At 49.8% G+C, this 20,103-nt stretch overlaps 2 protein-coding genes and 1 long non-coding RNA gene across 5 annotated transcripts in view; 2 read left to right on the top strand and 1 right to left on the bottom strand.

Annotated features, from left to right (window-relative positions):
- Window positions 1-5,420: 5,420 nt before the first annotated feature.
- Window positions 5,421-8,411, top strand: pheta1 (PH domain containing endocytic trafficking adaptor 1). Of its 3 annotated transcripts, XM_067230985.1 has the most exons (3): window positions 5,429-5,465; window positions 6,178-6,323; window positions 7,470-8,411. In XM_067230985.1, the coding sequence occupies exon 3, from the start codon at window positions 7,536-7,538 to the stop codon at window positions 8,385-8,387; it is 852 nt and encodes a 283-aa protein (XP_067087086.1). In that variant the 5' UTR covers window positions 5,429-5,465; window positions 6,178-6,323; window positions 7,470-7,535; the 3' UTR covers window positions 8,388-8,411. The 3 variants fall into 3 exon arrangements, with proteins under 3 accessions (XP_067087087.1, XP_067087086.1, XP_067087085.1); XM_067230986.1 differs by lacking the exon at window positions 6,178-6,323 and having other exon boundaries at window positions 5,421-5,465; XM_067230984.1 differs by lacking the exon at window positions 5,429-5,465 and having other exon boundaries at window positions 5,730-6,323.
- A 178-nt stretch (window positions 8,412-8,589) lies between these two features.
- Window positions 8,590-9,268, bottom strand: LOC136937868 (uncharacterized). Its single transcript, XR_010875229.1, has 3 exons — window positions 9,106-9,268; window positions 8,860-8,911; window positions 8,590-8,663 (listed from the first exon to the last, which is right to left on the bottom strand). It is a non-coding gene; the product is annotated as an uncharacterized lncRNA (long non-coding RNA).
- A 2,033-nt stretch (window positions 9,269-11,301) lies between these two features.
- Window positions 11,302-20,103, top strand: part of sh2b3 (SH2B adaptor protein 3) — a 23,208-nt gene continuing 14,406 nt past the window's right edge. Inside the window, 4 exon segments of the mRNA XM_067230987.1 lie at window positions 11,302-11,515; window positions 18,675-19,149; window positions 19,152-19,664; window positions 19,701-19,768. Of these exon segments, the coding sequence (XP_067087088.1) occupies window positions 18,702-19,149; window positions 19,152-19,664; window positions 19,701-19,768 (1,029 nt within the window). The 5' untranslated portion in view covers window positions 11,302-11,515; window positions 18,675-18,701.

The following is a 20,103-nucleotide window of genomic DNA, read 5'->3' as shown; positions in this document are numbered from 1 at the left end:
GCCTCGGTACAGTGTACAAAGACAAAGACTACATTAAAAGTAGTGTGGTGGCTAGCTTTTTAGCCGAACAGGTGCAAAGGATGAACGCAGAGAGTCTGTCCAAGTTTTCAGATGAAACGACAAGATTTTATTGATCAAGTCAGGGAAAACACACAGTTAGGTCTCTCAGAGCACAAAGTGAGAGCCTTCTTAACATCTGAATACAGACAGCATTTATAGCATATGGACAACTCTTTATCATAATGGCAGTTCACCCTGTCCTCCCAAAACCCAAATGGTCAGTCTACCCTGCTCTCGATGTATCTCGTTATCTCCTGTAAGCTTTATGTCAATATGTTATGTTCTCGTTGTAACTGCTGATTCATGCTTATCTTGAATCAGCTGACCCCGTCCCCTTACTGTCCCTGTTTCTCTGCTGAGAGACCAAATGTCAAGACAAAGCTTGCTTGACCTGTGGTTATCCACTTACGCCTAAACTTTAAGGTGTCTTATCCAGTTTTCGGCCTTCGACAGTAGTACATTTAAACTACAGCTACTGCACAGCTCGCTAGCTAGAACTGTAATTCAGCGCCTGACCCCTGTGGTCTCTTCGTCCAGCTTCACTAAGGGCATTTGGTGTCTGCGCCCGACGCTCATTGGACCGTACGAATCAACAGACAACATAAGAGGCTGGAAAGGGAGGGAGGGGGGGGGGGGGGGTATGGACTGGGGAGGAGGTGGCGGGGCCCTCGGACCCCCCCGGACCCCGCAGGCTCCGTCACGCTTGCTCATGTTTGTAGATGAGATTAATCCGAAGGTTTCCTCCAGAGCCCTTGAGGCTATGGGGTGCATCGGGCCACACCTTGCCCGCAGCGGAGCAGTGGTCTGTGGGGACGGGAGGAGCCAGACAGGCATGTTGGTTGGCCTGGTTCACTCTTTACTAGGCAAGGGAAAGGATTATATCCCGTCCTAGTCTACTTCATAGTTGCCCATGCTGTGTCTTTGATGTGAATGAGTGTGTGTGGGCGTCTGTGTGTTTCTCTGTGTGTGCTTGTGTGTGTGCGTTAACGTGTATGTGTGTGTGTGTGTGCTTGTGTGTGTTAAAGTGTGTGTGTGTGTTAATCTGTATGTGTGTGTGTGTGTGTTAAAGTGTGTGTGTATGTTAATGTGTATGTGTGTGTGTGTGCTTGTGTGTGTTAAAGTGTGTGTGTGTGTTAATGTGTCTGTGTGTGTGTGTGTGTGTGTGTGTGGGCGGCTGCTCTGAACAAAAGGACAGCACACCGACACAAAGCTGTTTCTGCTTCCAAGACAGCCTGTATCCACAACCACGCGTCTCTTGAAAACTGATCTGGGATCAGGCGAAGTCTGCCTGCTGCTTCTCGTCCAAGACACGCAGCTGGTCCCAGATCAGCACCAGCGATCCTCTCCTCCCCAGGAGTTCTGGGGGACGCAGGGAGACAGGTGAAGCCTCAGCTAACACACAGCATAGTTAGTATACTCAGTCTGTTCCTTCCCTCTTCTCCTCTCTCTGTGAGGGGAGTGTGAGTCTCTCTACTGACCCACTCCTCAGTTGGTCTGGGTCCAGGTTTAGGCCAGGCCAGGTCTGGGTCCAGGTTTAGGCCAGGCCAGGCCTAGGTCTGGGTCCAGGTTTAGCGCTGTAACGAGTGTTTCGCGCTGTAGCGAGTGTTTCTCGCTGTAACGAGTGTTTCGCGCTGTAGCGAGTGTTTTGCGCTGTAGCGAGTGTTTCACGCTGTAACGAGTGTTTCTCGCTGTAGCGAGTGTTTCACGCTGTAACGAGTGTTTCTCGCTGTAACGAGTGTTTCTCGCTGTAGCGAGTGTTTCGCGCTGTAGCGAGTGTTTCACGCTGTAACGAGTGTTTCTCGCTGTAGCGAGTGTTTCACGCTGTAACGAGTGTTTCTCGCTGTAACGAGTGTTTCTCGCTGTAACGAGTGTTTCTCGCTGTATTCAGCAGAGGGGGACTTGACAGATTTTTCTGTCAAAAAACTTCAGAAACAAAAGCATCAAGGCTAAATTAAATGTGGTTTAATTGAGATACAGAGTGAAAGGTTAGTACAGTCTTTGCTGAATAACGGTTGTCTTGCACCTGGCTGCTACATTTAACTGTCATAAATGATCTGCCAGCAAATAATTTGTTCCAATAATTTGGTGACAGACTGGATTGTTTTGTATGTTATTACCCTAATGCATAATTTAGTGTGATTAGTCGGATTAGATTTACTGTACTCTCCACGTGAAATCAAATCAAAAGACATCCTAGATTAAACTAGAAACTAGATGAAAAAGGTCGTTCAAAGGACAGATTATCAGTGTATTGTGCCAAAGGCGTTTTCACCATGATGATGGTATCAGAAATTAATAACAACAGACTGATGTCCACCTACTTTAAGCTCCAGGACAAGGCACAACCATGCACATCTGTTTGGTCTAGAGCAGGAAACCCATGTGTCTGCAAAGTACAATCCTTATCGGGTCAAACAGAACCCTTTAGGGTTCTAAACTGCACTTTTCAAACAGGTTTAATGTGGAGGCAACATTCTCTTTAGAACCCAGAGAGAGATAGAGAGAGACAGAGAAAGAGAGAGAGAGCTTGTATGTGCTCGTTTGCTGTTTGTGTCAAACAGAAATAGCAAGCACGCAAGTGTGTGGGCGAGGAGATGAGTTAGAAAACTGTTATTGTGAAGCAACATTAATGTGGGATTCTCATGCTCTTTTGGAGCTGCTTGCACGAGGGGACATCAGCTGCACCTCCTCGGAAAGTAAACAAGACGGCACCTTGTTTACTTCAGCCATAGTGCCACAGCTGCAACTCCCTTGTCGAGTCTTCACCCAGAGGAATTGAGTGTGAAGACTCAGAAATAGTCTCGGAAACACTAATGGACATCCAGCCGATAGTCTCTTGGGTAAAATGATTAAAGAAATGAAAGAAACTTTATATTATTAGATGTAATGCAAATGAAATGTAATTACGTTCACGCTCAGTTAATTTAATTGCTAAAGAGGGAGCGCAGAATAAATTCTGCGCGAGGACAACACTTCACTGCAATGCTGATGATAAACATTCTGACAAACTTAATCACCCTGCTCGTATAGTTCAGATCTGTGGCCACGATTCTCCTCTTCTTAATGTAATCGCCTCACTTCCGTAACGGCTGTCAGTGGTACAGAACCGTTACACAAGCCCAATCGTATTTCAGCGCTGTGTCACAAATCACATGAACGTTTTTCTCTTCTTCTTCTTCGTGTTATCCCTGCAGGTCCCACTGAGGGGGAGTGAAAACAAACGTTAACCGAGAAACCGATCAACTCCGGTTTCACAAAGAAGCTGCCGAGACCAAGCCGTCTCCCTCCCTCCCTCCCTCTCTCCCTCCCTCCCTCCCTCCCTCCCTCCCTCCCTCCCTCCCTCCCTCCCTCCCTCCCTCCCTCCCTCCCTCCCTCCCTCCCTCTCTCCCTCCCTCCCTCCCTCCCTCCCTCCCTCCCTCCCTCCCTCCCTCCCTGCATCTTACCCCTCTGTCAGAGAAGCCTCCAAGCCACAGGCAAATAATTCATGCTCACAGTCACACACAGCCTGTGCAGATCGGGGGCCTGTGCAGTTGTAGTATTCACGGAGGAGTTCCGGAAGAAGCTCAAATGTTAATGTGAGCTAAGACAAACACGACTCGCATCTCCGCAAGAGAGGACTGAGATGAATTTGCAATTTAGATGGAGATCTGTGTGTTTTACTGATGTCCTCGGTGTTGTGAGATGGGTCCCACGGGGAAAACCTGTACTCTGCCTGACTGTACACGAACTATTCACACAGAGGGAACCAGAAAAGAGAGAGTCAGGAGAGAAAGGGACGAGAAGAGTAGGAGAAGAGAGTGAGGGGAGGAGGAGAGAGATACAAAGAGAGGCTGTTGTAGGTGAATCCTTGCCTAAATGTAACACTTATTAGGCTATAAGATCACATTGATGAAACAAGGTTTAATTGGCCTAGTGGTGTACTCGAGCATGTATGATGTGGGATGTAAAGAAAGCCTTTAAAGAAAATCAAGTTGTACACAATCAGTAACGTTTGCTGGTCTGTAATGGGTAATATGTCATGAGTGCGTGGAAGGGCCATGTGCTGCTAGTTAATCTGCTGGAAAAACCAACCGTCGTTTCAGAGCAGAGGCTGCGTCGAGGAAGAACGACGACGAAGAGCGGTTCTGTTCAGCATATTGTGGAAAGAAATTTACAATATGTACAAATACTAAATGAAAATGTGAAAAGAAACAGTGGCCGCTGGATGCATATCTATATTTCTAGAATAGGCCTATCAAAATTATCTGTGCCAGATATGCAAAGCTATTTTGCAGAGTAGGGTTATAGCTTTAAACCATTCTAAAGATGGAAATAATTTGCATCAAATTTGTTGTGTGTATAGGCCTACTGTATATCCGTGTATAGATACTGTATATTTCCGACATTTTTCTACAGAGATTTTAACGTTTAAAGAGATGATATTTTTGATAATCTGTTGGACTGAAAGAGGCGATTTCAGAGATGGCCGTCATTGTCTTGTTATCTGTGGTTTTCGGCAGGGCATACATGGAGAATTTATTTCTATAGTGAGAGAACGTTATTTATATAAATAAGAAAAAAATAATCTAGATCATTGTTATGTGTGAAGAAGACTAGTGAACATGTTTAACACAGAACAAGCTATATAGATTAAACCAAATGCATTGATGTGCTTTGTCAGAGAAGGCATGAAACTGAATGACCGCATGCCCGATTCTTCCTCTAGTTTGTCAACACTGTGGTCTCCTATGCACACGACTGAAGGAGCTGTCGTTGGAGTATTGGAACGCACCCATCACTCCTTTGATCACTACCTTCATGTGGACAGATTGACACTACACCCCACCACATCTCTCGACTGAATGATTCGAGGAACGGATGATCACCAAAATATAAGATTTACATTTATAAATATCGTGCCCCACTCAACACTTCTGTTCCTTCTCTATATTTTGTGCATTACTGGACCCCTTTAATATGTGAATTACAGAATTATTTCTCGTATGTGTTGATTGGTTAATTTGTATAACTGTTTGTAACTGAAATGCCTGAATCAGTGATGACTGCATTACCTGCAATACCATCTTAATCTGTAACTCAGAGTAAAGAGAACTATTTGTATCCGCCTTTTCGTTCCTCATTGAAGCAGTCTAAGATTTAACTTTGTGGGATGGTAGATTACAGCGAGTGATCTTATAGTATATAGTTACAAGTAAATAGTGAATCGAAGTTAGTTACGAATAGTTTGCCTGTAAAAAAAAATACGTTTAAAATATAAACACATTGCAAATTGGTGAGTAGTTGCGCACTCAAAACTCTGCCCCAAAACATTGTGCGTGCCAGATGAAGCACGTGACCAATACGTGGAGGAAAAGGGGACGAGAGCAGGAAAAAGCTGGCGATCTGAACTGCTACGGACCGCAGAGGTATGAGGAAAAAGAACATATCGACACAAACCTACATATTACCTGCATCATTTCTCTTTTCTAAATAACAGAAAAGCAAAATGTTTACCGTGAACTCATAGGCCTATAGCAAATTAATTGAATTGTGCTGACGTTGGATTATTTTCACGACTGCCTGCCCCTTTAGTGAACAGGCAGTCTAGCTAGCGAGACTGGTAGGAACAACCTTGATTGTTTTTGTTCAGCCCTGTCTGTCTGTCTGTCTGTCTGTCTGTCTGTCTGTCTGTCTGTCTGTCTGTCTGTCTGTCTTGTTCTGTGCTTGGTTTGACTGAGTTGCAGGTTTTTATCAATAACGTAGAAGTATGTGGAAAGTATCAATGATTTAAGACCGCTAACGTGTTAACAGTTGTAGGAATAGCTACGCAAACGATGTGTCAAAGCTTGTGACAAACATAACGCCCACCTGACACTTAGTCATGCCACTGTTAATAAGATTATCTTGCTTGCTGCGATACTGGCTACAGTTCCTTTAATTCTTTATATGATTAAGGAATAACCTTGCCAGGCCAAGATCGTCTTATTATGGACGTTCGTTGTTTCATTTGGGGATTCTCGTTTTCAGTAGAGTGGTTCTGAAACACATCATCCCTGACACTTATTAGTACGTAATCTCGTTTCACACATTTCACTTTCACGCTTACCCTGCATAATATTGTCGCTATCTTCCCTCCAGGTTTAGACCACAGCGGAGTTGAGAGAGAGAGAGAGAGGGAGAGAAAGCGAGAGAGGAAAATATGCTGTTTTTGGGTGAAGTCCAATTGCCCAAGGGTCGTGGGTAAGCGGCTGAAGAACAACTGGATATGAGATAGAGATAGACTGGTGAGTACCGTCCTCAGATCCAGTGGTTCCAACTGGTATTCTGACAGTGGCAGAGTAGTTCTGGACGTGTGCATTTATGTGCTTGTCAAGAATACACAGAGAGTTGGGCTGAGGATAGCCAGCTGTGTATGACACTGTTACAGTACAGTACTACAGTCTAATACTGTGGAAGCCGCCTGTCAGTAGAAACGCATTGTGGAAATTCTGGAGAACAATTTCACACTGGCCCGAAGGCCAGTGTTAGTAGTCCTGCAGCTATCTCAGACACCACCTGACCTGATATGGCCCTTGTCCAGGTGACCAGCTCCACCTGACCTGATATGGCCCTTGTCCAGGTGACCAGCTCCACCTGACCTGATATGGCCCTTGTCCAGGTGACCAGCTCCACCTGACCTGATATGGCCCTTGTCCAGGTGACCAGCTCCACCTGACCTGATATGGCCCTTGTCCAGGTGACCAGCTCCTCTGACCTAGCGTTAAAGCTTACAAAGTCCGACCTGACCTAGCCTCTCTATGGAGAAGGGTTTAGCAGAGTATTAGACAGCAGATCACAAGGTCAAAGGTTCGAATTCCCCCCTAGTACGTCGCTTTGGATGAAAGGGTCTGCGAAATGAACACACACACTGTGGAGGTTGTGATTTACAAACGCACCTTAGTCCTTTGTGTGTTTTGTTTGTGTACAGTAGACACAGTCTGGTGGAGGAGCTGACAGTGTAAAGTTAACTGTCAGGTGGCCGAACGGTTAGGGAATCGGGCTAGTAATCTGAAGGTTGCCAGTTCGATTCCTGGCCGTGCCAAATGACAAAATTTAAATGTAATGTAAAATGTAACTCACGGTGGAGACCAAGTATATCCCCCTGTGTATCACAGCATGCTAGTGAGGTCAGACAAACACAGAACCAACAGAACACAGTCCCAGGGTGGGATGAGCACAGCTCAGCGCAGGTTCAAATCCCCCTCTGTACCGTTCCCCCTCTGTAGCCTTCAGCTCTTCCTATACATTAGCATAAAGAACTACAGGGCTTCCTCATTTAGGACGGCAGTAGTCTTGTTTAACCTGTTTTAGTCGACGCAATGAAGAGCAGGTTCAGTTGATGCAGTTCAGTTCCTATTGTTTGACCGGCGCAAACGCTGCCTGTCGTTCAGGTTTAATCTCTCCAGCCTGGGAACCCCGGGGGGCGCTGCCCCCCCCCGTGCGCGGAGAGGCCCGCCATGAAGCTGAACGAGGTGAGCCTGGCTCACTACGCCACCAGCGAATCGCCGCCGGACAAGACGGGCTTCCTGTTCAAGAAGGGTGAGCGGAACACAGCGTATCACCGCCGCTGGTTCATCCTGAAGGGGAACCTGCTGTTCTACTTCGAGGAGCGGGAGAGCCGGCAGCCGATCGGCGTCATCGTCCTGGAGGGCTGCACCGTGGAGCTCTGCGAGTCCGCCGAGGAATTCGCCTTCGCCGTCAAGTTCGACTGCGCCAAAGCCCGCGCCTACAAGATGTCCGCCGACAGCCAGGCTGCCATGGAGTCCTGGGTGAAGGCGCTGTCGCGCGCCAGCTTCGACTACATGAGGCTGGTGGTGGGGGAGCTGGAGAGGCAACTGGAGGAGATCCAGGGAGGGTCGGGGGGCGGGGGGGCGCAGGGGAGGTGCAAGCCCCCCTCCAGGAAGACGCCGGGATGGGCGGGGCGGTCCAGGTCGGGAGCTCCTGCCTCCTCCTCCGGCCTGGGGGACGTCCCCCCGGGCCCCCAGAGGGCAGGCAGCCCTCGCGGCCAGCTGGAGGAGCTGCATTCTGGGTCCGGCTGCCCCAGAGAGAACGGGGTGTCCTGGAGCAAGCTCCCCGCTCTAGCCAACGGAGCGGAGTGCCACTCTGCCTGCGTGCCGTGGGAGGGGGGCGGAGGTGGGGGGGACGGGGGCTGGGGGGACGGGGTCAGGCCCCCCCCGGTGCCCCCCCGGAGACGGGGTGCCTCGCTGGAGAGCCCGGTGTCTCCAGGTACCGGGTGCTTCTCCAAGCTTCACGACTGGTACGGACAGGAAGTGGACGAACTGAGGGTGGAGTGGCTGCAGGGCCAGTGAGAGGACAGGAAGTGGACGAACTGAGGGTGGAGTGGCTGCAGGGCCAGTGAGAGGACAGGAAGTGGACGAACTGAGGGTGGAGTGGCTGCAGGGCCAGTGAGAGGACAGGAAGTGGACAAACTGAGGGTGGAGTGGCTGCAGGGCCAGTGAGAGGACAGGAAGTGGACGAACTGAGGGTGGAGTGGCTGCAGGGCCAGTGAGAGGACAGGAAGTGGACGAACTGAGGGTGGAGTGGCTGCAGGGCCAGTGAGAGGACACGCACTCATGCACACACACCTGCATGCACACATACACACCTGCATACACGCACACATGCACACATACACACCTGCATACACGCACACACACTTGCATACACACACACATGCACACATACACACCTGCATACACGCACACATGCACACATACACACCTGCATACACGCACACACACCTGCATACACACATGCACACACACACATGCACACACACACACGCACACCTGCATACACACACACATGCACACACACACACCTGCATACACACCTGCATACACACACACACACATGCACACCTACATGCACACACACACACCTGCATACACACACGCACACACACACATGCATACACACACACATGCACACACACACCTGCATACACGCACATGCACACACACGCGCACACACATGCACACACACACACCTGCATACACACATGCACACACACACATGCATACACACACACATTCTTCCTTTTGTGCTTAATGTGCGCAGCTGTTCAAAATGATGCAAAAACGATTTTATGATCACATTAATTTTCTTCACCTCACTTCCAGGAGGGTGTAACGTTTTGGAGAGAAATGTTACAAACGAACGTGGGTCCCCGTACCTGAGAGGGTTTGTGTCTCGTCCAATAAACACAGACCTCTTCATTCTGGAACATTCTGCACTATTCCAGCCTTACTGAACGTAGCCCAACTCACTGTTCTTCCAGACTTGAGGTGGAAACTCGCTGATAAGCAGCACTTTCCTGGATGTTAAAGCCTCCTTTGGCTGATTTCGTTTGTTTTTAATATCAAAACTAATTTCTTTCTATGTGTCTGTTTTGTTTTTGATCACCTAAGAGAACTACAAAATGCCAGCAGCTCAGATCGCTGTTTTATATTGTTACAAGGTTATGTTTTTGTTGCTGAGTGTCTGTCTGCGCGGAGAGTACACGTTAATCTCCTTTGAACTTGTAGTTTTTGCGAGGAGGGACCATTGGAAACAACTCTTTATTCCTTTTCTATCTTTTTTTGATAACTTTCTTTTATTCGATTTTTTTTATACCTTTTATATTTTCAATTTGTGCCTTGTTTATTTCTTTTTGGCCAAAATCTCACCTTGGTGCAATTTCCTTACTTTGTGACAATGGTGTGACCCAATTGACCAGCTTCGATGCACCTTGCGCAGTACTGTAATTATTATTTTTCATTTTGTGCTTTTTGTTGATGTAAAAAGGTAACTGATCATTGACTAAAGGTTTTCTGATCGTGGGAGAGAGAGATGCAGGATTCTTATGGTACCGATCTGATGCAATCAACTGAACATGTGACACTGTTAAGGATGCGACCACATTCTGATAACCACACCGTTGTACTAAGAAGATATGAGACCTATTTGAATAGAAATGCATTCTTCCTTGCGTCTTTAAAGTGTAATTACAGAATGAATCGATTTGGTGATCGAATCAATTCTCCTTATGTTACTGTCACCAATCATGTCAATACAGATCAGAGATACCGATGGATGGATGAGACCAAGGAGTTATATAAACGTTTTATAATGCTTCTTACTTTGTGTAATGTGTAACGTTTAAATCTCTGTGTAGATGACCTTTTGTATTTAGAATCATTCATATGCGCCAACTTCACATTTCAATTGTGTATATTCGTGCCAAATAAGGGAAATGATCTCTTAAGTCATTGTTATTTATCTTCGGTCTTAATGGTCGAAACTCCTGATTATTACAACGATGCCTGTTTGTTCTACAATCAATCCCCAGTTTACCTTTATATACCGAATAAACTGCTTCGATTTAAGTGATCATCACTAAAGGGGTACTTAAAAAAGCCAATAGTATGAAAAAACAATAAACGGTTAATGTTATCTTCTGGTTTGAATGATTTGTAAAAATTGGTTTCCTTAGAAAGGACCCACAGCTGATTAACTTGAAGATTTAGTGTTATACTTTTAATATAGCAAATTACGGTCCAATTGTGCCTTCTCTTTAGATATTGAGGTAAGGCATTGCTAAAGTTGCCGCCACACAACCAAAAGAAGAAGAGTAATTTAAATCGACGTCCACCAGATGTCGTTCAATATTTGTTTAACGTGAATATTTGGGGGACTATAGTCGTTTTATGAAGTTGTCATGTCTCCTATCAGGTGCGCATCTTGCTAATTATATTATATATATATATATAGCCTAAGCTATATATACACACTGTAATTGTACACCTTTAGAGCATCCTACAGTTATTTTATTTCCATTTGTTTTAGCCTATTTTATCTTATAGAGCAATGCACAGTTAAAACAAAGGTATTATAACTATCGTTGACAGGTAAAACTGTTATTAACCTACTAATGATTAAAAGTCGGACAGTGAATCTCGCGAGAAATATATGAAAACTATGGATCAGATTAGTCAAATCTAACTGTGTACTATTTAGTCATTAATCTGAACCCATTTTCAGAGAACGAAAAATACCACAGAAACTCAAATACCGAGTCTGATATTATCAGGGACATGTATGACCTAAATATTTCCATTTGTCAAGGCTAAAGCGCATTTCGCAGGTCTGTAGGCTACATTTTGCACACTCGACCGCGGCACATTTTTGTCAACGGAAATGATGAGAGAGTCAGTAGTTCTTTCCGTGTCTGGGTTTCCTTCCTGAAACTTTGCGGAGGTCTGTTGCACTTTTTCAACATGAGAGAGACAGCAACGGGCTTTTTGGCTTGCAGGTACATTTCAGATATATATTTGTTGCTCTTGACCGACGTTTGTTTGGGTTATTTTAAATGCTTCACAACGTATTTCCGTTATGCGAAGTCCAACTTTTTGGTGTGTCGTCGTGAAGTGGGTGTCCGTCCAAGATAACGGAGAACGTGAGTAGGCTGCCTACACTGTTGTCAAGTGCCCGAGTGTCAAATGTGGTCTTGGTTCTGACCGTGCTTGCGCCTTGGTCTGGGAAAAAAAAAAAGGAAAACCATAGTTTAAAAAGTTCAAACAAGTTGGTGTACAGATGCAAGGGATGGTTTTTTTTGTGCATGTTGTTCTTGATGTTAAAGTATTTTTGGTTTTAGAAGCTATTTAAAGGGCCGTGCGCAATAGCCCCATTGCGTAGCCTACAGTTAGCGCTGTAGCTAATACGGCCCTCGCTTCTCTGGCTCAATTGACAACATGTTTACATCACAGAACACAACAAAGTGCCGCTATTAGTGTTATGCTTGTGAGCTAAGCATATCAGATGCAGGGTAGTCAAAGGACTTGAGCCGTGGCCAGTAAATGATGCAAAGTTGCACCATTTTGACCCCGCACTGCATTAAGCCCGCCCTCTCATAGTTGCATTACAACTCCTTATTAACAGTAAGTAAAAAAAAACTAAAACACTCTGTGGGAAAACCTCATTAAAACTACTTAATTGAGCTCAATAAATTGAAATACCTTCCAGGGTGTAAGTATGACATATTTTATAATGACTGTGGTGTGACCACAACCCATTTAGTAGGAATTGTGAATGTGATTCTGGGGAAAGAGCTGTGGGGGCTGTCAGTCCTGAATTGAATAATACCTGTATTATGGTGTGTGGTGAGTGTGTGTGTGTGTATGTGAGGATCAGCACGACTGTACTCTTGCTTTAGTTGTCCATTCATCCTGTTCTGTATGTGTGTTTGCGTAGGCCTGTTCTGTGTGTGTGTTTGGGTAGGCCTGTTCTGTGTGTGTGTTTGGGTAGGCCTGTTCTGTGTGTGTGTTTGGGTAGGCCTGTTCTGTGTGTGTGTTTGGGTAGGCCTGTTCTGTGTGTGTGTTTGAGTAGGCCTGTTCTGTGTGTGTATTTGGGTAGGCCTGTTCTGTGTGTGTGTGACAGGCCAGGCCGTAGTGCACTAGACTCCCTGCCCTGGACCTCCACTCCCTGCAGCCCTACGAGAGTCCCAGCACTGGTGGGAGACACGGTGACCCACAGACACCTGGCCTGTTCTAAGGGACATGGGGAGGAGAGGGAGACAGGGAGGGGGGGTGGGGTGGTAAGGAGAGGGAGATGGGTGGAGAGAGAGGGAGAGAGAGGGGTAGAGGGAGTGGGAGAGAGAGGGGTAGAGGGAGTGGGAGAGAGAGGGGTAGAGGGAGTGGGAGAGAGAGGGGTAGAGGGAGTGGGAGAGAGAAGGGCGTAGGGAGAGAGAGGGTTAGAGGGAGTGGGAGAGAGACGGAAGGGGGGTGGTAGGGAGAGGGAGAGAGGGCGTAGGGAGGGAGAAAGTGAGAGGGAGGGATAGAGAGGGGGAGAAATAATGAAGGGAGAGGGAAAGAGGGGGTAGGGAGAGAGAGGGGTAGAGGGAGTGGGAGAGAGAGGGGATAGGGAGAGAGAGAGACCACTGAGATTAAACAGCACATGTGGGGTGGGAGATGGGAGGGAGAGAGGCAGCAGCCCCTCCCTCTCGGGGTCCCCTCCCTCCCACTAGGGTACAGTGTGTTATGATGTGAACCAGTGATATGGGGACCTCTCTCCTGGTTAGCATGACTAGCAACTCAGGCGCGCGTGTGTGTGTGTGACCACAAAAACATACACACACACACACACATGTATTGCCTGAGGGCTTTCCGGTTTCAAGAATCAGCTTGTTAGACATTCTTACCTGTACATGTACACACAAACACACATACACACACATGGCAGGTTAGAATGATGTGGTAAGTGTCAGATGGCTCAGTGGTTAGGGAGTCGGGCTATTAATCAGATGGTCGTTGGTTCGATTCCTGGTTGTGCCAAATGACATTGTGTCCTTGGGCAAGGCACTTCACCCTACTTGCCTCGGGGAGAATGTCCCTGTACTTACTGTAAGTCACTCTGGATAAGAGCATCTGCTAAATGACTAAATGTAAATATAAGTGTGTCAGGCTGTCTGTGCTTTATTGAGGTTTATTTGATATCAGATGTTTGTTTAATGTAGCCGTTGATGTGTGTTTGAGGTGCAGGACGATCACAGAAGGCTGCCGGGGGAATATCTCACACAGTGTCACAAATCCTGGACATAGTAGAACACTACTGTTAGAACCAACTTGTCAACTTGCCTACGAGAACTAGGGTGTGTCGTTGGATGTGTTTGGTGTAGTGTGTGTGTGTTGGGACTGAAGGCCTAAGAAGAAGTGAGCTGTAGAAGTGAAAGCAGTAGGATACAGACCTCTGACGACATACTAGATATAAATAGACAATACTCCCTCTCCCTCTCTCTCTCTCTGTCTCTGTGTCTCTCTCCCACTCTCGCTCTCTGTCTCTCTCCCTCTCTCTCTCTGTGAAGTTTGTTATATTGGAAGTTCTTTGTCTTTTCTGGACGTGTTTTCGTACATATTCTCTCATGATGTCTAAACATTAGCTGTGATTGGCAGGTGGTGTTCTGACCGGGCGGAGGTGGAGAGAGCGGGGTCTCGGGGATAGGCCGTTTGGTGTGCGTTTTGCGTGGGTGGCATGGAAACAGAGTCCCATTTAGAGAGGAAAACTGAGATCTGGTGGAGTTAACATGGTGGTCAGACCTCCTCCTCCTCAGCCTCCTCCAGCCTCTCCTCCCCCTTCCTCACCTACCCTCCTCCAGCCTCTCCTCCCCTAGCCTCCTCCAGCCTCTCCTCCCCCAGCCTCCTCCAGCCTCTCCTCCCCCAGCCTCATCTACCCTCCTTCAGCCTCTCCTCCCCCAGCCTCCCCTACCCTCCTCCAGCCTCTCCTCCCCCAGCCTCCCCTACCCTCCTCCAGCCTCTCCTCCCCCAGCCTCCCCTACCCTCCTCCAGCCTCTCCTCCCCCAGCCTCCCCTACCCTCCTCCAGCCTCTCCTCCCCCAGCCTCCCCTACCCTCCACCAGCCTCTCCTCCCCCAGCCTCATCTACCCTCCTCCAGCCTCTCCTCTCCCATCCTCCCCTACCCTCCTCCAGCCTCCCCCAGCCTCCCCTACCCTTTCCACAGCCCCCTGGCCTGGGGAACTGTCTAGTTCTGGAGAGCAGGGGAAAGCTCACGGTTCAGAAGTCCATCCATGTCAGGTGCCAAGCAAGCTAGCAGGATTAGCAGTCGAAAAAGGTAGCAACAAAGACTATAAGCTTGCCTCCGTGGCTTAGATAATCCACTGTCTTAACATCTATCAATCTCTGAGTTGAAGGACTGGAAGCCAGTTGTTCACTGACACGTTCTCTAGCATTCCTCCTGGTTTATCAGGACCTGTGGCTGCCTGTGTTTTCGTATGCTAAGACCCTGGTCGGCTGTGGGAAAACCATTGTCTTGGCTAAAGGCGGCTCAGCCTATATCCAGACTTAGAGAGAGAGAGAGAGACAGAGAGGGGGGCAGACCCACTTAGAGAAAGTAGAGACCGAGTAGAGACAGAGAGTAGGGAAGTAATGAAAGGATTCCCTTTTGTTCTTCCTCTCATCCTTTCATTCTCTCTCTCTCTCTCTCTCTGTCTCTCTCTCTCTCTCTCTCTCTGTCTCTCTCTCTCTCTCCCTCTCTCTCCTCTGCATGTCTTTCATTCCACACGTCTCTGCTGTCTCTTGTAATTCACACTCCCTGTTATTCTCTCCAAAGATAATGACAGGCTCTGGCTTCCTGTTCTGTGTGTGTGTGTGTGACGTGTAAACCGTCTCATAAGAGAGACCCTGGAATTCTGTCCTGTCCTGTCCTGTCTTGTCTCTCTATCTCGCTCTCTCTCTCTCTCTCTCTCTCTCTCTCTCTCTCTCTCTCTCTCTCTCTCTCTCTCTATCTGTCTCTCTCCCTCCCCCTCTCTCTCTCTCCCTTTCTCGCTCTCTCCCTCTCTCTTTCTCTCACCCTCATTTTCAGAATTCAGGAAATGGTCTGTGAGTCGTTTGAGTTGTTTTGCGTCACAAGAATAGCAGCATTGTGTGTTGTGTGCTGGAGCTGGAGCTAGCATTGTTGTCTGTGTGCTGTCCCGGGTATGCAAACGGGTGCAGGGGAGGGATGGACGTAGCCATACAGCACCCCTGAGCGGTCTACACAGAGACCCAGCTCATCTGTGCTCACAACGCCAGCCTTTTACCCCGTCACAGCCGGCCCAGGCCCAGAGTGTGCGTGGGTATGTGTGTGTGCGCTCAGTGCATGACTGTGCACGTGTGTGTGTGTGTGTGTGTGTGATAGTGAGACTGAGAGTCAGTTCTGTTGCCAGGGCAGGGCAGGGTTTCCTGTGATTGCTACCCAGAGCAGACCAAAGGTAGCTGAGAATGAGAACAGACTAACCACACTAAACCAGACCCAGACCCAGACCAGACCAGACCCAGACCAGACCCAGACCAGACCCAGACCCAGACCAGACCCAGACCCAGACCAGACCAGACCAGACCAGACCCAGACCCAGACCCAGACCAGTCCCAGACCAGACCCAGACCAGACCCAGACCCAGACCAGTCCCAGACCAGACCCAGACAGCTAGTGATGGTGATGTGTTACCCTCTGACCTGTAGAGTAACCGTGAATCCCTATCTCCACAGGGGGAGGGGGGGGGCTGTGTTTGTGGCGTGTGGAGGATACAGACCTCTGACAATATAACAGATATAAATAGACAATACTCTCTCGCTCTCTGTCCCTCTTTCTCTCTCTCTCTGTCTCACTTGTGTCCTGTTAGGAAGGAGGGAGTGAGGATGGGAGGGTGGGAGGATGGGAGGGTGGGAGGGAGGGTGGGAGGGAGGGAGGGAGGATGGGAGGGTGGGAGGGAGGATGAGAGGTGTGCTGGGTTGGGCTGCATGGTTGGAAATGGGTCAACAGGACATTCAGAACGACCAGAGAGTCAGGTAGGGAGACAGCCAGTCAGCACGCAGGCAGCCAGTCAGCACACAGGCAGGCAGTCAGTACACAGGCAGCCAGTCAGCACACAGGCAGCCAGTCAACACACAGGCAGCCAGTCAGCACACAGGCAGGCAGTCAGCACACAGGCAGCCAGTCAGCACACAGGCAGCCAGTCAGCACAGAGGCAAGCAGAGCGTGTGAAGGTGCTGAGTCATGGCTGGCCATGCTGATAGAAACAAGCGTGTGGGGCCATGGAGGGTGATCCTCTGAGCATGCTCAGTGGGAACCTAGGGACGGAGCTCTGGGCATGCTCAGTGGGCACCTAGGGACGGAGCTCTGGGCATGCTCAGTGGGCACCTAGGGACGGAGCTCTGGGCATGCTCAGTGGGCACCTAGGGACGGAGCTCTGGGCATGCTCAGTGGGCACCTAGGGACGGAGCTCTGGGCATGCTCAGTGGGCACCTAGGGACGGAGCTCTGGGCATGCTCAGTGGGCACCTAGGGATGGAGCTCTGGGCATGCTCAGTGGGCACCTAGGGATGGAGCTCTGGGCATGCTCAGTGGGCACCTAGGGATGGAGCTCTGGGCATGCTCAGTGGGCACCTAGGGATGGAGCTCTGGGCATGCTCAGTGAAGGCGAGGGAATGGTGTTGCTTGTGGTGACGCAACATCACACCGTGCCAAGTCAGTCATGTAACACGCTCGTCTGTGACGTCAGTGTCCCCACTCTGCTCCACACACAACACTGAGCTGACAGGACAGAGGGGGAAAGGGAGTGTGTGTGTGTGTGTGTGAGCCTTTGTCTTGAGAGTGTGGGTGTGTGGGTGTGTGTGAGCCTTTGTCTTGAGAGTGTGTGTGTGTGTGTGTGTGTGTGTGTGTGTGTGTGTGTGTGTGTGTGTGTGTGTGTGTGTGTGTGTGTGTGTGTGTAGAGGTATATGGGTGTGTGTGTCGAGGAGTTTGTGTGTAGAGGAGAGAGTGTGTTTGTGTAGAGGGGTTGGGTTCCATTTAAAGGTTGAAGATGTGAGGTTGGAGATAAAAACTGTAATTTCTTCCACCCCGTCTGCCCCCCCCTCTCCTCCCCCCCCTCTCTCCTCCTCCCCCCTCTCCTCCCCCCCCCTCTCCTCCTCCCCCCCTCTCCTCCTCCCCCCTCTCCTTCTCTCAGCTTTGTGGTTTGTCTGATCTGTTGAGCCAGCTTCTCTCCACTTCCCCTCTACTCTCCTCTCGTCTACTTTCCTGTTTTCCTCTCCTTTCCTAATTTCTCCTCTCCTTTCCTGTCTCCTCTTGTCTCCTTTCCTCACTTCTCCTCTCCTCCTGTCCTCCTGTCCTGCTGTCCTAGTTGAGTGCCAGAGGATTATTCATTGTAAGTGGAGGAGCAATGAGAGGGGGAGAGAACTGGGTGAGGGGAGGGGAGAAGGGGAGTACATAGAGAAGGTATTCTTGCTCATGTGTTTGTACTCTTTAAAATAGAGAAGCGGATCCCTTACTCTGATACACACACTCACCCACACACACTCACACCCTCACACCCACACGAATAAACACACACGCACACACACACCATTGAGATATCCTCCTGATAGCCTCTCTCTGGCCTTCATTCAGCCTGAGTCTAATATAACCAGCCTCCCTCCCTCCCTCCCTCCCTCCCTCCCTCCCTCCCTCCCTCCCTCCCTCCCTCCCTCCCTCCCTCCCTCCCTCCCTCCCTCCCTCCCTCCCTCCCTCCCTCCTCTCTCTCTCTCTCTCTCTCTCTCTCTCTCTCTCTCTCTCTCTCTTCCCCCTCCCTCCCTCCCTCCCTCAGTAGCACGATGTGGAACAAGCCCATTATAGATTGGCATCTCATCTGATTTTGTAGTCCGCCCACTACCCCTTCTGCATTCATTAGAGAATTTTGGAGACTGGAGGGTCACGCACTCTCACACACACACACTCACACACACGTGCGTGCACACACACAGGTCCCGCGTGGATCCACAGTTAAAAGGATGTGAGACAGAGGAACCTCCGAAACCGCAAATCTCTTCCTCCTTCCTGCTGCGAGAAGATCGCAATCCAGCCAGCAGATGGTACAGCTGCTGCTGTGGTAAAACCAGGCCCAGAGTTCTGCTTTGACTCAGTCGTCAGAGCTCTCGCTGTGTTAGTGTTGCATCCTTCATTCAGAAGTTCTCTCAGTGAACAGTGTTGGGACGTTTTAGCTGGTGTTGTTTATGTTCATTTGCGTGTTTTTTGCTCTTTTCTGACTTTTCTTTTTCCTCTCCTTTCCTCCACCCCTCCCTCTCTCCTGCAGTGATTCTCAGCTGTGCTGGTTACTGCAATGAATGGTGACACTATCCATCCTGCCACAACCTCAGCTTCCCTAGCAGCACCCCCTAGAGGCTGGAGGGAGTTCTGCGAGCAGCACGCCATCACCACGGCCCGTCAGTTGGCCTCCCACTACCGGCTGTTCACCAGCGAGCGCCCCGACCAGGATGCCGTGTCTCCGGACATTCTCGCTCGCCACTTCTGCCTCCTCTTCCAGCAGCACTTCCACCGCGAGGCCGCCAAACTCCCGCTGGCACGGCCAGCGGTCTCGACTCCGCCCCCTCCCACCCTGCCCCTGCCCCCACCGTCCCAGCCGCCCACCGTGATAGGACGGCTACGCATCACTTCCTTCTCGGGGGCGCTGGATTACCGGGAGGCGGGGCGATCCGCCGGCCCTTCCCTCTTTGCTGTCTCCCCGAAGGCGCATCCTGGTCCGGGGGGGGCGGGAGGTGGAGCCGCGGGCGCCGGTCGTACGCAGCCGCAGTCAGGAGGAACTGAGGGCGGGAGTGGAGCGCCTCCCCCCCCGTCTCCCCCTCCTCCTACCCCACGCAGGTCACTCACTTTCCCGTGAACCAGATACGGCAAAGCGTGCGCCGTCTCTTTAAGAAAGAGCCCCTCCCCCAGGGCCCGCCGGCCAATCCCAACGGGCCGGCGACACCTTCGCCAGGAGACAGAGTCGGCGTGGCGACCGTGGAGGAGGTGAGGCCCCTTAGCAGCGCCTACGAGGCCAAAGCCCTTGGCTCCTCCTCGCCGGCACAGCACTTCCTGGATCGCCTGGCGACCCGTATCCGAGTCGGGAGCACGAGGCGCCGGGCGGAGGGGCAGACCTGGCAGCTCAGGTACCTGCTGGAGGATGAGACCATCTCAGACAGCCAGCCACACTGGCAACGCTGCCGGCTAAAGGTCAGGAAGACCAGAGACGGTCTGGGAGGAGGAGGTGGAGGAGGTGGAGGAGGAGGAGGAGGTGAAGGAGGAGGTGGAGGTGGAGGAGGAGTTGGAGGAGAAGGAGGAGTAACTGGAGGAGGAGGAGAAGGAGTAGGAGGAGAGAGATACCTGCTAGAGCTCTACGACCCCCCCAAGGTAATTCAGAAGCACACACACCTCTACACACACACACACACACACACACACACCTCTACACACACACACACACACACACACACCTCTACACACACACACACACACACACCTCTACACACACACACACACACACACACCTCTACACACACACACCCACTCTACACACACACACACACACACACACCTCTACACACACACACACACACACACTCTACACACACACACTCTACATCCACACACACACACACACACCCACTCTACACACACACACACACACACACACACACACACACACACTCTACATCCACACACACACACACACACACACCCACTCT

This window comes from Osmerus mordax, chromosome 28 (genome assembly GCF_038355195.1).
Source record: "Osmerus mordax isolate fOsmMor3 chromosome 28, fOsmMor3.pri, whole genome shotgun sequence".
NCBI classification, from domain to species: domain Eukaryota; kingdom Metazoa; phylum Chordata; class Actinopteri; order Osmeriformes; family Osmeridae; genus Osmerus; species Osmerus mordax.
Note: the sequence above shows the minus strand (reverse complement) of the source record. Positions and strands in the feature narration are given on the sequence as shown.

Excerpts from the sequence above, each read along its gene's own strand:
- pheta1 (XM_067230986.1), top strand. The coding sequence starts at position 7,536 with ATGAAGCTGAACGAGGTGAGCCTGGCTCACTACGCCACCAGCGAATCG.